General features: G+C 40.3%; 2 protein-coding genes across 2 annotated transcripts in view; both read right to left on the bottom strand.

Annotated features, from left to right (window-relative positions):
- Nucleotides 1-9: 9 nt before the first annotated feature.
- On the bottom strand, nucleotides 10-4,370 carry jagn1b (jagunal homolog 1b). Its single transcript, XM_028571936.1, has 4 exons — nucleotides 4,193-4,370; nucleotides 3,133-3,230; nucleotides 781-853; nucleotides 10-696 (listed from the first exon to the last, which is right to left on the bottom strand). The coding sequence occupies exons 2-4, from the start codon at nucleotides 3,219-3,221 to the stop codon at nucleotides 307-309; spliced, it is 552 nt and encodes a 183-aa protein (XP_028427737.1). The 5' UTR covers nucleotides 3,222-3,230; nucleotides 4,193-4,370; the 3' UTR covers nucleotides 10-306.
- A 3,970-nt stretch (nucleotides 4,371-8,340) lies between these two features.
- Nucleotides 8,341-22,050, bottom strand: part of col8a1b (collagen, type VIII, alpha 1b) — a 50,272-nt gene continuing 36,562 nt past the window's right edge. Inside the window, exons 5-7 of the mRNA XM_028572295.1 lie at nucleotides 13,950-14,123; nucleotides 11,659-11,920; nucleotides 8,341-11,569 (exon numbers count right to left, since the gene is read on the bottom strand). Of these exons, the coding sequence (XP_028428096.1) occupies nucleotides 9,615-11,569; nucleotides 11,659-11,917 (2,214 nt within the window). The 5' untranslated portion in view covers nucleotides 11,918-11,920; nucleotides 13,950-14,123 and the 3' untranslated portion in view covers nucleotides 8,341-9,614. The remainder of the gene's footprint in view (nucleotides 11,570-11,658; nucleotides 11,921-13,949; nucleotides 14,124-22,050) is intronic.

The raw sequence follows: 22,050 nt of genomic DNA, 5'->3' as shown, positions 1-22,050 counted from the left end.
ACAGACATCTGTGAACATGTACAATTTATTATTTTAAATGCCAGGAGGATTGATGTACAGAGTGATGGCAGCAGTCACAAGCAATCCAGGGAATGATTTTTCTGCTAACAATTGAACAATGATGTTATTATTGTCAAATATAAATATAGAAAACAATGATGAAGGACCACAATAGTTTTGAGAGTCTCTTCTCTTGGTCTTGGCTGGCTTAATCCACCAGTTCTGTGTCTGGTTTCCAAACGCCTCAGCTCCGAGATTCTCTTGTCCACACGGGCTCAGCGCTAAACCTGCTTTATTTAGGCGGACTCATTTCTTCTTCTTCTCCTGTGTGCTGGTGAACCACTGGTCGAGCAGCTTCTTGCTGTAGTAGATCTGCCAGGCGTGCACCTGCACAGCGATGACGATCACCAGGTACATAACCGTCACGGCAGAGAAGCCAAAGATGAATCGGTAGGCTTTGCCGTGCCGATACAGCTGCTGTGCCACGGGGAACATTTCCATGCTGCCATAGATCAGCGGGGCCACACAGAACAGGCCGGCACTGATCATGGAGATGACCAAGTAGCTGATGTTGTTGCGGGGCAACGCCAAGAAGCTGAAGACTGAGGGAATTATGCTCAGGAGGTAAGGGTACTCCCACTGGTACGGAGAGGCAACAACCTTGTGCGACACCAGGCTCAGCTGGCTGACTGTCACCTAAGAAAATATTGACAACACAAGGGTCACAACGAGCTCAAAATACTTGTTTTTTTTTTTTTTTTTTTTTAAGTTTGTCATTACCTGAGCTGCCATTAGCACCCAAATCAGCACATGAACAATGTTGAGTTTACGGATTTCAGACTTCAGGGCAACGCTGTGCAAATGAGACAGATGGGTACAGTCACACACAAAACAAGTCGTTTTAAGAGTTAACTGAACTCATCGATGCATTGATGATAAATCCTCTGGATCAAATTATTACAGATTTATTTTTAAAGGTGCCCTGCGTTACAAAACCGTTTTTACTTGCATTTTTTGAAATATTTTAGGTCCATATGTGTTTGTGTTATGTTGTGAATGTGAAAATGAACTGCTACCTCCTCTGTCAGCTCTAGCCACTGAAAAGAAATAGAGAGATATCAGGCCAAAAAGCTGGTCAGTCTGACATTATACTGCCTGAGCTCATTACTATTCATTAGCTCGCCCAGTTTGGCTGGGTAAAAGATTCTGACAGCCAGGCTCTCATTGGCTAGCTGTTAGCCAATCAGATTCAAACAGCTTAGCTTGTTGAATATTAATGAGAACTGGCAGAAATCGAGTTGAGTCTTCCTGCAGGCTTTCTATACCACGCTAGAATGGCTTGAAACAAGGTAACCAAGGCATTTTTTCCACAAAAAGAGTCCATGGTAGAACTTCAGACATGAAATACGTGTGGCAGGGCACCTTTAAGTAATATCTTATTTTAGTACTTTAATTACAATTTTTAGTAGTAGTTAGTTTAAGTACAACAGGCAAACGGAGCAATGAAACAGCACATTCTTTCAGCACTTTGGCTTGTGAATATTATGTTAAGCACTTGTCTGGATGTTATGGTTTACACTCAAGAGCTAATTAGTAAAACTCTTGAATTGGAATTTAAACTTAAAGGTGCAACATGTAATACATGTACTGTATTTAATCACACAATGAGTCATCAGATATTAAGGAAACATGCTGAGTTGAAATACTATGTTTTCTGACAACAATGCTAAATGCAGTATTTCCTTGAAATTTCCATTCCGTGACAGAATGTCTGTTTGTGTTTTGGCCTGTGTGTTGATATCAACTGCCTATTTTGACAGCTGGGCCGGGTTGCCAGACATACCTGTAAAAAACGAAAATCCAGCACGCTACAGATTCATTATACCTGCACTAAAAAAAAATAAAAAATAACTTGCAATCTTTCTATGGTTGCATAACCACAGTAAATACAATATTAGAGATGCATTTAAAAGATGGAGACAGCTTAGAGCTTTAAAAGGACACTGAGTTGACTAATGACCTCCTAAACAGGTTTGCGTTGAATTTCATCATTTATATCAAGGCTAGGGATAGTAATTTTTTGTCATTTCAACATTTATGTGCTCGCCTCGCCATAAATTACATAGAGTGCTCGTGTTAGTTACTCGCAACATTTTTTTTGACACAGCCGGTGAAGGGAATCTGACTGGTGCTAATGCCGCCATGCTAATACACGCTAACTGCTAATGTAGGATCCATGACATATGCCAGAAACCGCGAGTTTGACTTCCTCGTAATGGAAACATGCAATGTAAATTTGGCAAAACACCCCGTGCCTGAGTTGTTAGATTGGGACACAGTGTTCTCTACAGGTCCCTTTGCAATGTTTGTACTGCTGTTATGTTATGTTATTGTGACCAACGTTACCATCGCCAGCTTCAAGGTTATGATATGTTGGAAAGTAAGACGATTCCTACTTTCTTACAAACTGGCATGAAACCATAATGTGTAGTGTACTGACTGTACAGTGTATAGACAAGCTGTATAACGTACTGGAAGTAGTAGTACCGACAATCACCCCCCCCCGGCCAAAACTATTCCCCTGCTTCTGTCCAGCGGGCGTAGCCGACAGACAGTGACTGTGCCCTGGGCACAAAGCTCCGCAAGGTCTCGGCCTTTTTAGCTCCCGTTGTTGTTACGGTTAGTCAATAAAAGGTGACTGTCAGCCGGGTAAAGAGCTCCGTGAGAGCACAGGCTTTTATAACCGTCAACATAGCATCATCTAGCAACTCCGCTGCGCTGTGGATTAACGTCTGACATCGCGAGACTAGCATCAAGCTAACATTGACGTTGGATTTAGCATTCTCGACACCTGGCAACTCCCGTAAACTTTAACGCCAAAGAGGAGGGGCCGGGGGAGACGACTCTTTTCAGTATTTTAAATTTGGACTGCACTGACCATTTTAAATGCTAGCTGTCAGTATTACATATTGGACCTTTAAAACTCAAATGTCTCCTTTATTCATTTTCATTTCACTGAAACAGAGGTAGTCCTTAAGAGGTAGTTGGGATCCATGGCTCTGATGTTTCTTACCACTCGATAGGCCTCTGACAGATGACAAATACAATTACTTAAATGGTTAAAGAACCAACCTCATCTGGTAGTGTGCGGCAACCCGCTCCCGGTGCTGAAAGTCACTACCATCTGTGCCTGCTGCCCTCGGACCTGCTCGAGAAGCCATAACGGATATCTGGAAGCGAAACATAACACATTTAAACATCATTTCTTCATTGTCAAATTCACTAAGAAAACTATTTCAGAGAATGAGGTGGTTAAATGGGCTGGGTATTGTCAATGATTTTCCCAATCAATTCGATTGCGATTCACAAAGTCCCAAACCGATTTTATTCCAGATTCAATATCAATTAGGTTAGGAACATTTCAGTTATAATAAAAAATAAAAAAGTAGCTTGAATATGAAAGAGAATTTACAATTGAACAAGGTTCCCTCTAACCTGCTGCATTCTTAAAAGTATCAATGTTTACATTAAGAACTGACCCCGATGCAGTTACATTAATGTACTTTTTATTTAACATGAACACACAATAAAGTGCAGCTCTACAGTCAGTGAGTATTGAGTGATATTTCATTAGGATATATTGAGGTGACAGAGGGACCCCTTTGAAAATGGCCATGCCAGTTTTTCCCTCACCAAAATGTAGCCTAACTTTGGAGATTTTTTAATCCCCCTTGTAACTTGGTTTTGAAAAGTGCCATACAAATAAAGTTATTATGTGACACAGACAAACAGAGAGACATAGAGACATACAAAGATCGATTCTTGGATTTTGGTAATCGACTTAGGATCATTAAAATTAAAATAGATTTAAATCGGAAAATTGATTTTTTTTATAACCACCACATAGCACAAAGAGATACATTAACAGCCTACAACTATGAGCTTCATAGCTGCAGCAATACTGTGACTTGAATGTTAAGTTACGTTAAGCAGATGACTTGCCACTCAGTCCAAAATATATTAGCAAAAGCTTCATTTCACTTCAAGCGCCATCATAAATGTGGGCAGGTTAGGTTAAATGGTTGGTTAGCGAAGTAACGTTAATGTTAGCTTAAGAAACATGGCATGCTAAGCCTCCAAACTGTTACGTAACGTTAGTCGAAACATATGCGAGATTAGTCATAGCACTTACTTTTTATTTGCTGTTGTTCATTAAAAGAATTAAACCATAAATGTGCTGGTTGAAACAGGCAGACCTGTGCTAGCTGAGCTGACAAGCCCGAATAGGTCCATAAACAGGAGACGAGTGTTTTCTTCCTAGGATGGCGAAGGAATGTCCCATCCTACTCTGCCTTACCCTACCTCTGATTGGCTTATCCTGACATTCTTACCCTAACCCTAACCAATTACACTTATATTGCCTAAATCTAACCAATCCAACCAACAAAGGCAATGAGTACTAGCCAATCAGAGGAAGTGTAAGGCGGGTCATGCCTTCACCATCCTAGGAAACGCAAATTTGACATAAATATGACGTTTCAAACTCTGATTAGCCAGATTGTTCTTCGTGTGTTTTGGCGTATTGCAATAACACATTTAGTTGCATACCTCCACCTACCGTATCAGACTATGTAGCACAGGATCTAGTTTGCATTACTCTGCAAAAATAGAATACAACAAAACAAAAAACAAAAAACAATTATATTTTCATATATACTTTTCATGCAACCAGCATGAGTTGCAGAACATTTCCTCTCACATTGTCAGACATCTGTCTATTTTATATACCTGTCTATTTTATATACCTTTTATATACCTGTAAAAACGCAAACCTAGCGCGCTACAGCCATGGAAGCAGCAAACAAACTAACAGGATCAACTGAGATAGGTTCTACCCAACCTCTAGAACCTTGGCATGTTTCTAATCAGTTGCATAACCAGAGATGTAATAAAACGCGGGTAAATATTAGAGATGTATTTGAAAGATGGAGACTGCTCGGAGACCAAAAGGACGCAGAGTTGGCTAATTTCCTCCTGAACAGGTAAGCATTAAGCTTAAGGCTAATTTATCACGGCTACTAGGGACGGGCATTTAATGTCATATTAACATTTGTGTACTCACATTGAATTATATGGAGTACTCAAGTTAGTTACTCGCAAAAACAATTGAGACACAGCCAGTGAAGTGATCCTGACTGTTCCTGGCTAACGGCGCCCCGCTAACACGCGACAACTGCTAACGTTACCGGAGGACCAGGCAAGCGGGCCACGGCTGTTTACAATCACAACAGACCTATATGACAGAAACTGCAAGTTTGACTTCCTCATAATGGAAAAATGCAATTTAGCTTTGGAAAAACAACCGTGTAGCCTGTTCAGCGGCCGTAGCCGACAAATGGTGGGTAATTTTAAGTTTTAGCGGTTGTTGCAGTAGTTTTAAGCCAAGATAGGGTGGCTGTCAGTCGGGTACAGAGCTCCGTGTGAGCACAGGCTTTTATGACTGTCAACATAGCCAGCATGTAATGTTAGCTACTGCTGCGCTGTGGAGTAATGTCTGGCTACGTGAGACTAGCGTCTAGCAACATTGTGGAATGCTGCATTCTCAACCAAGTTGAACCTGAACTTCGTGTGTAGGTAGGAGGGGCCGGGGAGATGACTCTCTCCAGTGTTTTGAATTTGGACTGCAGTAACTATTTTAAACGTTAGCTGCCAGTATTACATATTGCACCTTTAACCCTTGTGTTTTCTTCGGGTCAAATTTGATCCGTTTTCAAAGTTATCATAAATATGGGTTTCTTTCAACCAATATATATATATATATATATATATATATATATATATATATATATATATATTGGTTCCAAATTAAATCCAGAGCCTATATATATATATATATATATACTGTGTCAGAGGCTCTGGATTTAATTTGGAATCCTGTTGAGGAGGAGAGAGACAAGGAGGAATCTGAAGAAGAGCAACAAACTTGCTGCTCTCCGTGACATCTGGGACAAGTGGGTGTATCGCCTGCAGTTTATGTACAATCCAGGAGTTGACGTGACTGTGGATGTGCGCCTGGTCCCCTTCAGAGGTCGCTGTGTGATGCTGAGTAGTACATGCTGAGTAAACCTGGCAAGTATGGCATGAAGATCTGGGTAGCATGCGATGCCAGGACCAGCTATGCTTACAACATGCATGTTGTACAGCCAGATAAACAACAGGGCAAGCGTGTGGTTCTTGACATGGCAGAAGGTCTCCGGGGACAAACCATCACATGTTATATTTTCTTCACACCATATGCACTTGGCCAGGAGCTGCTCAAAAGAAAGCTATTCATGGTGCGAGCAGTTAGGAAGAACAAACTTGAGCTTCCATCTGCACTGATTGCAACAAAAGACAGGGCCAGATATTCTTCGAATATAGTTTGTGTTCTCTGAGACACATACTCTTGTGTCCTATTGTCCCAAAAAGAGAACAAAATTTGCTTCTAATGAGCACGCTTCATCGGGATGCTGCTGTCAGTGCCAGGGAAGACAAAAAGCCCAAAATCATTCTGGAGTACAACATCAACAAAGGGGGAGTGGACAACCTCGACAAGGACTTTTTTCATTGAATATTTATCGTCATTCATGGATTTCATTTTTGTGTAATAAAATATAATAGTGTCAGTTTTGAATGATTTATTGTTTGTTTCTTTTTTTGCAGCTTACGAGTTTGTACACATGTAAGAGAAAGACAGTCCGTTGGTCCCTGGTGATCTTCTGTAACATACTGGACATGTTCGCCTACAATTCATTTGTACTGTGGACTGAGATCAGCCCAGCATACCATCAGTGGAAGTGCCACGGGAGGTTGTGGATGTCCAGAAGGATGCACCCTCTGCCTCTGCAGCAGCTCGTACTGGCCCAGCTGCTCCTCCTGACCAACTAGCCATAAGGAAAAGGTACCGATGATTGCTCTTGCCAGGGCATCATGTGCCAAAAATGCCATGCAAACATTTGCAAAAAACACGCCATTACCACCATAAACTGCCACTCATGCAAATGAAGGCACATTCACACAGACACACACACCCGCACGCACAAACAAGCACACACTGTTTTTCTGTGTTTTTGAATTCACTATCCAAATGAATTGAAATAGTTATGACATTTTGAAATGTTGAAACTTTAGGAAATAAATGTAAACTGCTCTATGATAATGAAATTGTTTTGCTCTTTGTTTGCTCTGATATTGGTGAATAAAATTGCATAACATTTTTACCTGGGGATATTTTTGCATTTGGCATATACCAGTCTGTTATAATCCAAAATAATAATTTCTGCTTATTTTACTCAAAAATGAGGGGTAGAATAAATGTAAGTGAGGTTTATTGACCATAAATTCCATAAATGAGTGTAAAATGAGTTGGTTATGAATTTTAATGAAGTTGGCTAGAAGGTTTAACACAGAATTGGGTGATAATTTATACTTTATGGTTTATAAACAGGCAAACCAGACCAGGTCAATTTTGACCCAGGAGGGCAAAAGGTGATACTGACCAAACTTTGACATATACCTCTCTGTGATTGTCAATCAACATTAATCATGTGATATTAACTATACTCAAAATAATTAATAATTTCTGCTTTTTAAAAAAAATTGGTATAGTTTCACATAAATTAGCTTTATTGACCATGAATTCCACCAAGAAATGTAAAACTGGTGGTAATGAGTTGTGATGAAATTGGTTAAGAATGTTTAACACATAATTGGGTGATAATTTATACTGGATGCTTTATAAACAGGCAAACCAGACCGGGTCAAGGACAAAAGGTGCATGGTTGACGGGAAGAAAACACAAAGGTTAAAATGAATGTTACACATAAGTGCATACATAATTATAATCCAGTTATAGGATATATACAGTATTATTCTGAAATGGGCCATTCTGCATAATAAGCACTTTTAGTTTTACTCAAGTCAAATCCGAATGCATGACTTTTACTTGTGACAGTGTACTGTATTTCTACCCTGTATTTACTTTTTGTAAGAGTACTTCTTCCACCACAACATGTAGCTCACACTCAGATGTCACAGACTAGGCCTTTGATGGCATCCCTGCAGTCAAGGCTGATTTTTGTTACTGTAAGCAAAGCACTTTTATCCAAGATTCTTGAACCATAAAATACGTGGCCTAATATAAATGAAAGGTGAAAAACATTGAATAGAAACAGATTGAGTAGAACATTTTGGAAATTTTTATTTTCAGTTTTGTTTATCACCACTAAACTGGTAAAAGTTATTTTTGATAAAATAATGTCCATTATATGCAGCACATATGTGAGAATAACGAAAATCAAGTCAAGTAAAATGTTTTTTTCTTTATTAAACCAATATGTAACCAATTAAAGCAACAACATTCACATACTTTAGGCACAGTTTCCAATGTAATGCTGTGCACAGTCCAAAGAAAAGAAAGAAAAGAATATCATTCCAAAATGGCACATCCACAGTTTAAAGAAATAAAGTACAAAATGAAGAGAAACTGACACATGGTGGTATGAAAGGGTATGAACATATTTTTGATTATTTTTATGTTTTTGGCCACAGAACATGTAAGTTCTGCATTTTGGAATAATTTTGGCCATTTACTGTCAACACACAGACACAATAGCAAATAATCAGTAGTCAAACAAATAAATTACAGAGAATACTGACAAACTGACAAAAACCTTTTAAATAATTCATGTCTATTACAAAAACAAATCATAACATTAATGGTCAAAGGCAAAGAATCCCAAACTAGTTCAACTGCTAAATTGTGGACAAATCTGTTTCATTGTGGACTGAGATATGATATGAAATTGGATTTAAAACTCACCCAAAAACTTATTTTACTGTCAGATGATAATGTAAGAATTAATTAAGATTCTGTTGTATTAAAAGCTGCATTTTCAAAATAATGTTAAAAGTCATACAATGACTTAACTGTATGATGACCCATACTACATAACCCAGCATTATGTACTGATAGCTGTGAGTAAATGCATTGTACAATGAAACCAATATGTTCTTATGTGCCCAGAATACAGTACATAGCTGTGAAGAAAATATAAAATTGAATTGAATTAAAGCTAAATTGAACTGAATTAAAGCAAGTGAAAAGTGAATACAATTGAAAGTGAATACAATGAAAAAACATAAAGCCTCATTGTTTTAGGAATTATTCCAGCTATGACATGAATACTGATATATTGTGTGGGGATGGATATAGGAGTAAATGCACAATGTAATGTAATGTAAAAGAATTATGACCTCCCCTCTACATATGAAACCTTGCTTTTTCCATATCATAGCCAATGGCCAGGTATGTTTATACAATGTATATACTCTGCCCATTATTTCATAACTGACTAACCCCATTGATGTACAGTATGTGATGCATGTAATGCAAAGAATAATTCAATGAAGTATGTTGCTACTATATATATAAAAAAGATTATTCAATTCCACTCATTGTAAACCATTTAACTTGACCAACAATGTACCTTTGAGACTGCCGTAGTTTTACCATAAATATGGTAAACAAAAATACCATCAATGTGTCATTACTATTGCCTTTGTTTATACATTTCTTACATTGGGTACAATAAGTATCCAGAAAATGTGGAGTGGACATATTGACCAGCATAAAGTCCTGCAGCCTGGTCAGATGGCAGCTGTATATGCACAGTTTCTCCTTGTCGTAACGGGAGTACAGCACTCCCTGATGCCTGATCCAGTAAGCCCTTTGTGTATTCATCATATGTGTACATTACTGGCTCATTGTTCTTCATCAGGGCCACCCACACATTACCCCCTTTGCAGTGGACGTGGTAAGCAAAGTAGTAGACCCCTGGTATGCTACAGGTGAAAACACCATTTTGGGGATTGTAGTCCTGATTGCCATTGTGCAGGAGTTTGTCAAAGATGACAGGAGAGCCAACAGGAGGGAATGGATTTGCAAGCTTAGCTGTGAAGGCAGGCATCTCCACGCCATTTCCACCAATGTCGCCTCCATTCTTTGGCTTCTTATAACCTTGTTTTTGGCCAGTGTATGGGCCGGTCACAGGGAGGATCTGTCCAAGGTCAGGAGATACAGCAGGAAGTCCTGGAGGACCAGGGGGTCCAGGTTGTCCTGGTTGCCCTGGAAGTCCGGCAGGGCCAATTGGCCCAGGGTTACCTTGAGGACCAATTTGACCAGCTGGTCCTAGCTTTCCCTCACCAGGATAGCCAGGTTTACCAGGTTGGCCTGTTTCGCCTTTATGCCCTGGCAGCCCAGGAGGTCCAAGTGGTCCCCCTGGTCCTGTAAGTCCTGGGATACCTTGTAGTCCCTGGTAGCCTCTGTCTCCAGGTTGTCCCCCCTCTCCTCTTGGTCCAGTTAATCCCACAGCACCAGGGGAACCAGGTGAACCCCTAATACCAGGTTCACCTTTAGGGCCAATGGGGCCTTGTAACCCTCTTGGTCCTGGTTGTCCACCCCCACCTGACAAACCTGGCTCTCCTGGAAGACCTGGGGGCCCTAAGTCACCCTTCATTCCTGGATTTCCTTTTGGTCCCCCAACACCATCCTCTCCCTTTTGCCCTGGGAAGCCAAGACTACCAGGGAGCCCTATTGGTCCTGGTGGGCCAGGCATACCACTAGGACCAGTGGAACCAATGACCCCTGGAAGACCTCCATGACCTTTATCCCCTTTTAGGCCTGGAGGTCCAGGAAGACCAGCATGTCCTTTATGACCCTTATGTCCTGGGAACCCTGGTTTACCATAACCTGGCAAGCCTGGACCCCCTGGTAAACCAGGAAGGCCTGTTTCCCCTTTCGCCCCAGGGATCCCTGGTTGCCCTCTGAAACCATCTTTTCCTGGTTTTCCAATTCCAGGCAAGCCTGGTGGTCCTGGTTGGCCTCTTTCACCAGGTGGCCCAGCTGGTCCTGAATCACCGGGAGGACCAAGTTTTCCTGGTATTCCTGGTTGTCCAGGGAGACCATTCAAGCCGGGTTTGCCAAACCCAGGGATACCCACATTTCCAGGTGTACCTGGTGGTCCACTCGGTCCTTTCAAACCTGGCAAACCAGGTTGACCATGTCCTTTGTCTCCCTTGGGGCCTGGAGGACCAGGTAACCCAGGTGGGCCTTTTTGGCCAGGCTCCCCTAGAGGACCCAACTGGCCGGGCAGCCCCTGACCTCCTGGTTTTGAAAATCCTGGGAGTCCAGGGGGACCTGGGAGCCCTGGAGGCCCAGGAAGTCCAGTTGGTCCTTCTCCACCATTAGGCCCAAGGTCACCTTTTGGTCCTAATAATCCAGGTCCTCCAGGTTTTCCTGGCACTCCTGGCATGCCAGGTTTTCCGATTCCTGGGTAGCCTTGAGGACCAGGAGGCCCTGGTTTTCCTGGTAGACCTGGCAATCCCTGGCCTGGTAGTCCAGGGGGGCCTTGTGGTCCTGGTGGTCCTGTTGGTCCCGGGGGCCCCTGAAATCCTTGTGGTCCCTCTCTTAGACCTTCTCCACCAGGACCAGGGGGAGGTGGACCTTTAGCCCCTCTGGGAAATGTTTGTCCTGTAAACAAAAGGGAACATTTGGTGGATAACAGAATAAAGAAGAATGATAACTTATAAATGTATTTTCCACTATCTAGTTGGCTGCACCTTTGCCTTCAGTCAGTGGCCTCTCTTTGCCTTTTTGGAGAGGCAGCTGAGGAAGCTCTTTTCCGTACTGAGGAAGTAATGGCATCTCGTTCCCCAAAAACTGCTGCTGAGGATACCCATCATTGTACTGTGGCAGGGGCTGGTGGTGTTGAGGTGGCTGTTTATGTCCATAATATGCCCCACCGTGGGCCAAGTGTAATAAACACAGCCGGAAAATTGTGATGAGTAGATAGAAAGAGTGGAGGGGTACAGTTGCCATTTTCTGCAGTGGAGAAGAAAATAAGTAAATATTTAACACAAATAGTTGTATATGTATACAACTAGGTCTCTTTGCAACTCAAAGAGAAAAAAACATTAATATAACAGATTATAACATAACAAATGCATATGATTGTGCAGCCTTATGGTTATTTTAAGATATCCTGACTTTAAGTATATTGTATTTGGCAAGTTAAAAAACCCACTACATCCTACACTTCCCATAATGCAACAGGATAGTGTGTCCAGACAGGTTTTTTGAATACATTTGTAGTATCCAAAAGTCAAAGCCAACATATCCCATATGACTGGGTTGTTTTCTCCCTTCAGAGCATAGACTTGAAAAAATAATGGACATAGCAGCAGTGAAGTCACCCATTGGTTTGTGGACTAACGATTTAATAGCGGCAATTTGGCTGTCACAATCTTGCTTTCATTCAATCTGGACGTGACAATTTTGTGGAGGTTGGGAGGATGATGCGGCTAAGCCTGTGTCGTGTATGGTTTCAATGGCACTGTGCTAAGATAAACGCTAAAGTTGCAGATTTGCAACTGGCTGAAACAAGTCATCTGGCAGAGTTTTACTGGCGGGTAAACACAGACCCCAGGGAACTGGCGCTGTTCGCTTGCATGTACGGCAGCTGGTTGAAAATCGTCAAACTTTCCTTAAAGTTACAGTACCAGCTAACATTAGCATTAGCTTTGTTGGCAAGGTGCTACCGAACGCTGAACAAGACATTTTTCGATGACCAAAATGTTCCAAATAACTTTCATGAAGTGAAAACACAACACAGGGTCAAAGTTAAAGACGAAAACATGGACAGCACCCCAAAACAAGTTCAGGTCAATTTTAATGTGTGCTAACGCACTTTGGCATTAGCACTAATAGCTAATCCTCTATCTTGAATGAATGCTTTATATCGTCGCTCAAGTTTACATTTACTTTCCAGCAAAGAAGTTTGTAATATGCTGCTTACACCACTGGGATACATAACTGGACACACACCATTTCCCTTAACAGCATGTTAGTCCATTCCAATAGGCTGTGCTCTTCAATCTTGCAGCTGAATCAAGAAATCATAAAAACCTACTGCAGCAAAACAAAAAACTTTGGTCCTTCTTTCCTGTTGTTTACACATATATTCAAACACACTGTGTCAAAGCCTCAGAGTCTCATATCCTTGACATGAATTACACAAAGCACATGCTCCTAGAACATATCGTAATTAAGAGGCCCCAAAGGGGACGTGGTCAGTTTTGAACATGCCAGGAGCACAGTGTAAAAACAGTAAAACAGTGATGGGTGAATGTATGTTTTTCTTAGCTGTGGGGTTTTTGGAAATAAGACTTGCACACATTTTTCTGGGCAATTACTAAAATAGCAACCTAAGGAGTGTCAGGCTGAATATGTCTACTGTACAATATTTTTAGCATGCACTCGCTAATCTGTGTAGTTCATCTGCACAAGAGTTACAGATGCAAATAGGTATCAGAGTACGCAACAAAGGTTAAGGTTGATTTTGACAATATTAAGTGTAATTTGGCTGCAATGTCTGGTTTACCATTATAAATCAATACATTTAAGTCTAAAAACAACAATATGTCCCTTAGTCATTGCAGCTAAAATATCCAAATTGTTCACTGAAGTCAGTAATGTACAGTATGTTGCTGCTATATACATCAACATAAATTCAGGTGACATGTTTTTGTACAAAGTTTTAAATACTATATCCAGGGTTCAAAATTGCTGGTAAAATACACAAATGGCTGGTAGGTTTGTTTTACTCACCAGCAAAAAAAACAATGGAAATCTTATTGAGTGGCTGGTGAAATTCGAAACTTCACTAGCCAATTTGGCTGGCGGACAAAAAAGTTAATTTTGAACCCTGCATATATATGTATAAATAGTAGAAATCAAAAGACATGTACCAAACACTGTTTGACACGTGATCCACCTTTTTATTTGATTTAAATTAATATGTTATGGTCAAACAGACACAGGTCCCACCATGCAAAACGACAAATTCTCTTACTTTGAGATTTTTCCTCCTCTCAAACTGAAGGTTGTCGCTCCCTCTGGCTGGTGTCTGGTTTCTCTTCTACTTCCCCTCACTTTAAGTCGCGTTTCTGTGTCTTTTCCAAGACATGAGTGGGACGGTGGTCATGCACAGGATCCAGCCAGGTGTTTGCTGCAATCCAGCTGGGCCCTGTGAAAATATTCAGGTTCAATGAATGTCAAGCAGTGACCTTTCGCAGAAACCTGGGGTTTATAACACTAAGCTGCCATCTCCACTTGGTAGACATATTTTAGCCTCGATACCGTTATGCTGATACACACCTCTTCCTTGAAGAATGTAAGGACAGAGGTTTAAAAAAATAAATGTAACAACTGTAAAGTAATAAAACTGTTTCTTTGCAGGAAGCTAGGAGCTAGATATAAAGCCTGGTATAAGGCTTTGTAAGGGAAGTGAGAAGTCTCAGGCTGCAATCTTTTTATATGAAAATAAAATGAAAAATAGCTGTGGGAATGGGAATGCACAAAGATAAATAGAAAAGAACAAAAAAATGTAAGGGGACATCTTAGTCATACACGATTTTTTCCATAGTAACATAGTAACATAGTCATATATTCATAACAATGTACAATAAATAACATCTCATACACATTTTTTTGGTCATCACAGCAATCTGACTGAATTCAGAGGATTTTCAAAATCGTGCACCATGGACAGAGCCTGCACACCCTGTCCACCTGTGAGACTGAAATCCCTTTCAAGTAAAGTCTGTAACTGACCTTTGATCTGTTTCACTTTCAATTTAATAACCACAGCAGAAGAATACTATTTATATTATATCATGTATATTATATCGTATTATATAATACAATACATGACAGCTATTTAAATACAGTATTAGTCCCAACATCTTAGTTTGGACCGTTTCACCACAATTGAAAATAAATGAACTTGTTGTACAACAAAATCTGAAATGAAGTACCCATTAACAAGATCATGTAATCAATCAAGTCTAGAGTACTAACTGGCAAGACCTTTTCAACCTTGGAATTGAACTGGCATTGTAAGAAAGCCAAAGAAAGCCAAAACGACTAAATGTGTGCTTTTAAATTCCCAAAATTGTTTTGTAGAGAAAATGGGGCAAATACAAAGTTTAATGGAATTTAAATTGAAAACTGCTTGGTCTGTTTCAATGCCACATACAGCTATTATGACCAGACTAAATAGCTTTTTTTGTATGTTTCCTCAAATCCCAGTGCTGGAACAAATCATTTGTTAAACATCAACACCAGCAACTGATGAAGTATTATTCCTCTAAATTGAACGCAATTTCCTACATGAGGATTTTAAACTGCTGAACACTCTAGTCAAAACCCCTTGTATTCCTGGCCTATAGCTCACCTGGTAGAGTGCGCACCCCATGTAGGCTCAGTCCTTGCCAGCGGCCCGGGTTCGTATCTGGCCCTTTGTTGCATGTCATCCCCCTCTCTCTCCCCCGTTTCCTGTCTCTCTTCAGCTGTTCTAAATAAAGGAAAAATCCTAAAAAAAACCTTTGCAAACTTTTCCCTGCACTCAAAGAAGGGAACATGTGCTTGGCGAGGGAAGGAGACTACCTCCGTAAAAACAAGAAGTCAGCATAACAAGGGAGGACAGAGCGGTGCTTTGAAACACACGTTCCCTCCTATCTCCAAGGATACGTCAAGTCTACATGGCTTACAGAGAAGAAGCAGAAAAAAAACACATCCTGTTCAATTTAGTGGAGCAGTTCTAGACTTTTTGCTGTATTGTATGACAATGTTTGCACTTTTGGCTTTAAGTTTATCTATATAATAAAAAAACTGTACTATACGATATTTACTGCAGAAACACTGTGCAGGTCTCTTCAACATCTAATTTCAACAAACAGTTTACAACAGTTTACACACTAAATCTTTACATGTCACATGATTTTTGAAACCTCGCACTCAAAGAGCAAAACTACACACCAAATCTCCAAAACCATAATCTATTTCTAAGCAATTCACTCCGTTTTCAATTGCATGAAACACTTTTTTCAAACACTACACACAATTCTCTACCTAGGACACAAAAATCTAACAGGAAGTGACTTGCCTTCCTTTTCCAAACACATCCAATCAAAATGCTACACTTATTCACCATGTTAACACCCATATGCAAACACTAACTGCCAAACTAATCACTAACCAATCACTGCTTTAGTATAGGCCGATAAATAGGTCAAAGGTCAGATTACCAGATCAGATTTGTTTTAATCAATGGATGCCAACAATAGACCGAGAGCAAGGGGAGTAGGACGGAGAGGCAGGGGGACGACAACGAGGGACGAGTTCAAAGAGGAAGGGTTGGAAGAAGAGGATGAGGAGGAAGAAGAAGAGGACGTGTTTGAAGACGATGAGGGCAAAGAAGAGGAGAGATCAGGGCCACACTTATTGATAACCCAACTCACAATATTCTTCAACAAATCATATGAATACATGAAGTAATACAGTAAAACATAAACGATAACAGTCATATATTCAAAAACAATTCCATCTCTTGATAATATAACATTCAGTTACATGACACAAGATAAACATGTTTTAAAAACACACAAATTTGTTCTTTATTCTAAATATGATAGAAATGATTCTTGTATGCTGTGTAACACTGTGCTACGGCTACAACAGTAATGTTTTGCCAAATAAATATTTTCTGTTTCAACATTGCATTGGTGTTTACAGTTTGCTTTTCAACCCCTCTCAGCAGAGTACTTTCACTCTAGAACATTGTATGGAAATGTAGTTATTAGCCTATGAAAGACAAGAGCTTTCGATTTAGAACAACAGTGTGTACATGGTATATCCAAAAATATACTATTACAGTAATAAAAAACATCCATTTGATCCACATGCTTAATTTAAGATGTGTTTATAGTATTTTGAATGCAGTGTTTCATTTTGAAAGAGATACAATGCATTTTGCATTTTATTTGTGCAGTTTGGGGAATTGCGTGTGGAGTTTTGAAAACGTGTGTAAGCAGTTATAAATAACTGTAAGTGATTTCACAATTTAGAATTAGGGGTAGATCATTTTGGATTTAGAGTTTTTGCACACTGAATCTTGTAAAAGCTGAGTCAAAGCAAATCATAACAGCACCGCTACCTGTCTAAAAGATAAGAGTCCTTTTTTGGTTTTATTTCTTTATTTGATTTGAACACTTAGAGAGAAGAGAGAGTGCTTTTCTTGTCAAAATGTCTGCTGTGAAAAAGTTCTATTGAAGTGACCATGTCTGTACCACAGGATTATGATTGCATTATGAAAACATTACACTTACTCGGAATATTACAATTTCTGATTACCCAGTATGGAAAATGTTTCAACACAACAAAATAAAATATTTTCCTTAATCACCCCAACTTCCAGAAACTACTTTCTCCAGCACAACATGAGCCTTCAATTATAACTGATTGATCAGCAAATAGCAGTGTGTAGTGATTTGTCGAGCTATTCAAAAGCACAGTGGAGCTGAAATTCCATGTCTTATCTTTCACTGTACAGCCAATATTTCTAACAAAATAACTCTTTCCGGAATTTGCTGGAGAGTTTTTGCCCGCGATATCACCAAGGGACTAGATTAGATGATCATGCATTCATATGGTGTTTGAGGCTAACCAGAGAGGGGGGGAGGAGGGGAGTGTATAATCTAAGTGTATCATGATGACTTTGATCTTTCAGATCTGACAAAAATTGCAAATGAGAAGCGAATCCTCTCAGATGTATAACATTAGAACATTGATTGAAGATGGCTCAGTTCCATTAAGTGTCCCAGTGAGCCAGTGTGCACGATACCGGGACCTCCCCGAAGTGGAACGCAGCCATCATAAATGTAATTAAATTCACCTGTGCTTTTCTACTATGACAGGTCAAAATGTCTGTTGTGAAAAAGGTGTATTGGGTCAGTTTCACCAGACAGTGTCCGCACCTTTTTCTATTTTTAGCTACTGAACTACTTTTCCTACAGTTGACAACACCAGCGTGTTTCCCAACAAGCAGCCCTTTCGTGAAATGCGCTTAACGTTCTTGCCGAGAGTTAGATGAGAAGATTGATAGGCTGTGTTCACACTTGCCGTCATTTTTTGACAAGAAAAAAGTTGACTCGCGCGCGTTGGTTGGTTCACACAATCCACACAACATTTTCAACCCGTTTGTCACCTCAACCTGGCAACCCATAACCCAGTTGCGCAGTTGATGTCTACACAAGCTTTGTGGAAAGTTCAGACCCGAAAGCGAGCTGATAAAAATGGCAGGTGAAGGCGGTGTTCCCGCAAAGAAATGGAAATATAGCTTTGAATTTCAACAGTGTTGGGCGCAACAATTTACATGCATCTTAACGAGTCATATCGACAACCTCCACGCTTTTTGTAAGGTGTGTTGCATTGATTTTAATGTAGCGCACGGCGGGAAAAATCACATTAACTAGCACATTAAAACACAGCGGGTCTTACTGTTAAGTGAACAGTAGCCCAAATCTCCTGGATTTTTGAAAACCAAATGTTGGCAGGTATGGCTCCAACAAAATCTTTTCTTGTTGTTATGAAAATGACAGGTCTGGCAACTCCGCTTGTCATTGGTTGGCTGTCAAAAAAGCGTATGACGTAGGGCGTTTGGTTTTTCCAGAACAGTTGAACTTTTTTCAACTTCAAGAAGACGCTCTGAGCTGCAAAAAAGAAGTCGGTGGTGGCATTTCAAAAAGCACTCAAGACTTTTTTGAAACCACAGTTTACTCCATAGGATTATAATGTCAAACAGGCATTGGCAGCGTAAAAAAAGACGCCAAGTGTGAACATAGCCTAATGTCTGTACAGTAGAAATGGTGCTAGCACCATCTTAGCTTAGCACAAAGACTGGAAACAAGGGGAAACACCACCTGTCTACCAGCACCTCTAAAGCTCACTAATACACTTTGTATCTTGTTTCTTTCATCTGTCATCTTGTTGTGTAAGGTGTGTTCAGGTGCTGTCACTTCCTGGAGCCATACCTATTTTGTAGAGTGTGTATGGACCAGATAAAATACGTTCTTGTCATCTGGCTAGAGAAGATTCTAAAGGGTGATGCATACTTACAGAACTAGTATATACCCAATGCCTTCTTATCGATGAGCCTATAAGGGAATTACGTTTATATTGAACCATCCAAAAAAAATAACACATTGTACAAAGTCTGGCAACTATTAGACAAGACAGCTAGGGTTCACGTGCTAAAATATATATTTATTTTGCATTGGCTGCTACAAAATGCATCATACTCACTGGATAATTACCATTGCATATTTGCACGTTGTGTAGTCCTTTGTACTTTTTTCATGCTTTATGTTATTGTTGCAACACTTTACTCAAAGAACGAAATTTCATCCCACTGTATATATGTATACAGATGGTTCGATATTAACTATCTCCTTGACTTGACATCCTTAAATCTCAACAACAAAGACCAAACAGGATCCATTTTTCAAACAACTTTCTTGCTTATTTTATTTTATTTTTTTAAATCTTTCATCTTGTACACACCATTTGATGAGGACTCTTTAGACACCTCCTCACCCCTTGCTTGATGACAATCCCATGCAACAGAGATAGTCTGCCCCAGAATAAATGCTGGTTCCTTTGAACCTCTTTGCCAACACTTACAACCACAGCCGGCCCCGCTTGGTGATGAGCCACACGTCTTTTATCACCTCCAGCTTGGCTTTGAAAATAATCAAATTTCCATTTCTCCTTTGTGTTCCTCTCCTGACCGATTCCAGATGGGGGGACTCTACCGCTCGATAAACAAACGATGAGGAAGAGAGGCATGTCATTGCTTACAGATACGGGTGCCAATCTTAATTGCTTGTGGTCGGGCCTGGCTTTTGTGTTTTAAACTGATTGCAGAGAGGCTCTCTTTTCCAATGAAAGCGGGCAGCTAAAAACAAACTGTCATCATACCTAAATGAAGACACCTTGGAGACACCCAATTATTTAGGGTCATATGTGAATGTAGAAGAATGTGAAATGGAAAACAAACACATGCTTACAAATTGTATCTTATTTATGATTTCCAAATAACCCTAGGAGAATATAAGCCTTGTATATATTTGTCTTTCTGAAAAATAAGCCAAACAGCAGTGTTTTTGAAATAATGCAAAATACGTGCACGTACTCTGTCAGTGCAGTATGAAAACGTTTATTTACACACACACACACACACACACACACACACACACACACACACACACACACACACACACACGCACACACACACACGCACACAAGAATGCAATGATCAGCTGACAGACGTAGCATAAGCGCCAAGACAACATCTGGGGAATGCACCTGTTTGTGTGTGTGTGTGTGTGTGTGTGACTTTTTCCATGCACGTGTGTGTGAGTTGTTGCCGTTATTACCTAACCTTTGTAAGAAAAACACTGTCCACCTCTACTTTGATTCTGTGGGCGAAGATCTGCAGTAGTTTGTGCAGGCAAGAGTCACAAGAGATTACTCCAACAACAGAAAATGTACTGGCAATTTTGATTAAAAACTATTTTTAAGCAAAAATGCCACTAATTTCCTGGTCACAGTTTTTCAAATTGTCTTTGAATTATATGATAACAAGTTAAACCTTCTGGTGTTTGGACTGTCGCTTGCACAAAACAAGCAACTTTTAGACATCACCTGGTTCTCTGGGTAATGATCATGGGCAGTTTTTATTTTCTTCTGACATTTCACAGACCAAACGATCAGCTGCAGCCTTGCTTGTATACAGTATAACATGGCTTACTGTATGCATCTTTATACAGTTAAAAGGAATCACTTTTATAAATAATAAAATGTAGATTTCAGATAAAGAGATGATGTGTCTCACTGCAAACAAAGCCAGCAGTGAGGATGGTGCTTCAATAGAGGGCGCCAAACTCTATCACTGAATTACGTCTTCAATCCATCAATACTTGTATCAGTCTGCCTTGTTTACTGGTGTTTTCCACAGACTGGGTGGAGAACTAAATGTGCTAGCTTGACACAGACTGTCTGCAGGCTGGTTTAAACACTTTTGTACAATCACATATTTTTGTTGTTGTTGTAATTAATACTGGACGTTGGTTATGTGCACCATGCCTGCCTTTTTCCATCCACAACAGTCTCTACTCTCACAAACCACAAGTCATATTCGGAGCATATTCTGGACCTGAAGCTGTTTTTCTTTTCGGCATCCATTGACCTTTCTGTCTCCAAGCAGGTGATTTATCCCGCCTCAATTTATCCCGCCGTTTTCTTTGTCTGCTCCAGTTCCTCTCCAACCTATTTTGCTCTTTTACAGCATTCCTTCACACCTACTCGATCTCTTTGCAGGGCGAAGGACGCAGTCGCCTTTTCGGAGACGCCTACAGCCTCAAACTCGACAAGGCCGACGAGGGGTTAGCTGACCTTTAGGTGGATTGAGAGGCCTCGTTTTAAGGTGGTAACCCATTTCAAACTGATGTTCCAAATAACCACGAGGGGAAGTAGCATCCGGATGAGTTTCAAATTGGCAACAGCAGTGTTTGCTTACTGCTCCTCTAACCTTTGACATACACGTACGTACATGCACATAATTGCACATACACCTCCCTCACACTCACAGTCTGTCCGACCTCTTCACCCATCTCATTGACAGATTTCCCCTCTCCTACAGCTCTGGGAACCACAAGTCACCCAATGTCTGGCCACAATTTTCATTTCAGACAAAATTCGGAGGAGAATTATTTTCCTATTAGCTTTGAGTTCCGTCAAAACAGAGTATCTAGTGTCAGTGGACGGCATTTAATAGCAGAACTAAGAAGCACTTCAAGTCTTTAGATACTTTAACAAAAAAAATCATATGCTTAGAGAGAAGGAAGGCAATGGGAATCAAGGAAGGGAAGACATGTTCCACTATCTTGCACAGCAGGAAGAAACACTTGTGAGGTTATCAGACTTTCAGACTGAGTTTTTGCCTGAACTTCATGCAATTTTGCCAAATTTTTTTTCTTGCTCTCTCATATGTTTGCACTGGCTCTCAAAGGGACACCCCACTAGTGAATGATTATTTTCATAGGCAATAACAA

Source organism: Perca flavescens, chromosome 24 (genome assembly GCF_004354835.1).
Source record: "Perca flavescens isolate YP-PL-M2 chromosome 24, PFLA_1.0, whole genome shotgun sequence".
In the NCBI taxonomy this organism is placed as follows: domain Eukaryota; kingdom Metazoa; phylum Chordata; class Actinopteri; order Perciformes; family Percidae; genus Perca; species Perca flavescens.
The sequence above is the reverse complement of the archived record's forward strand: the minus strand, read 5'-3'. Positions and strand labels throughout refer to the sequence as shown.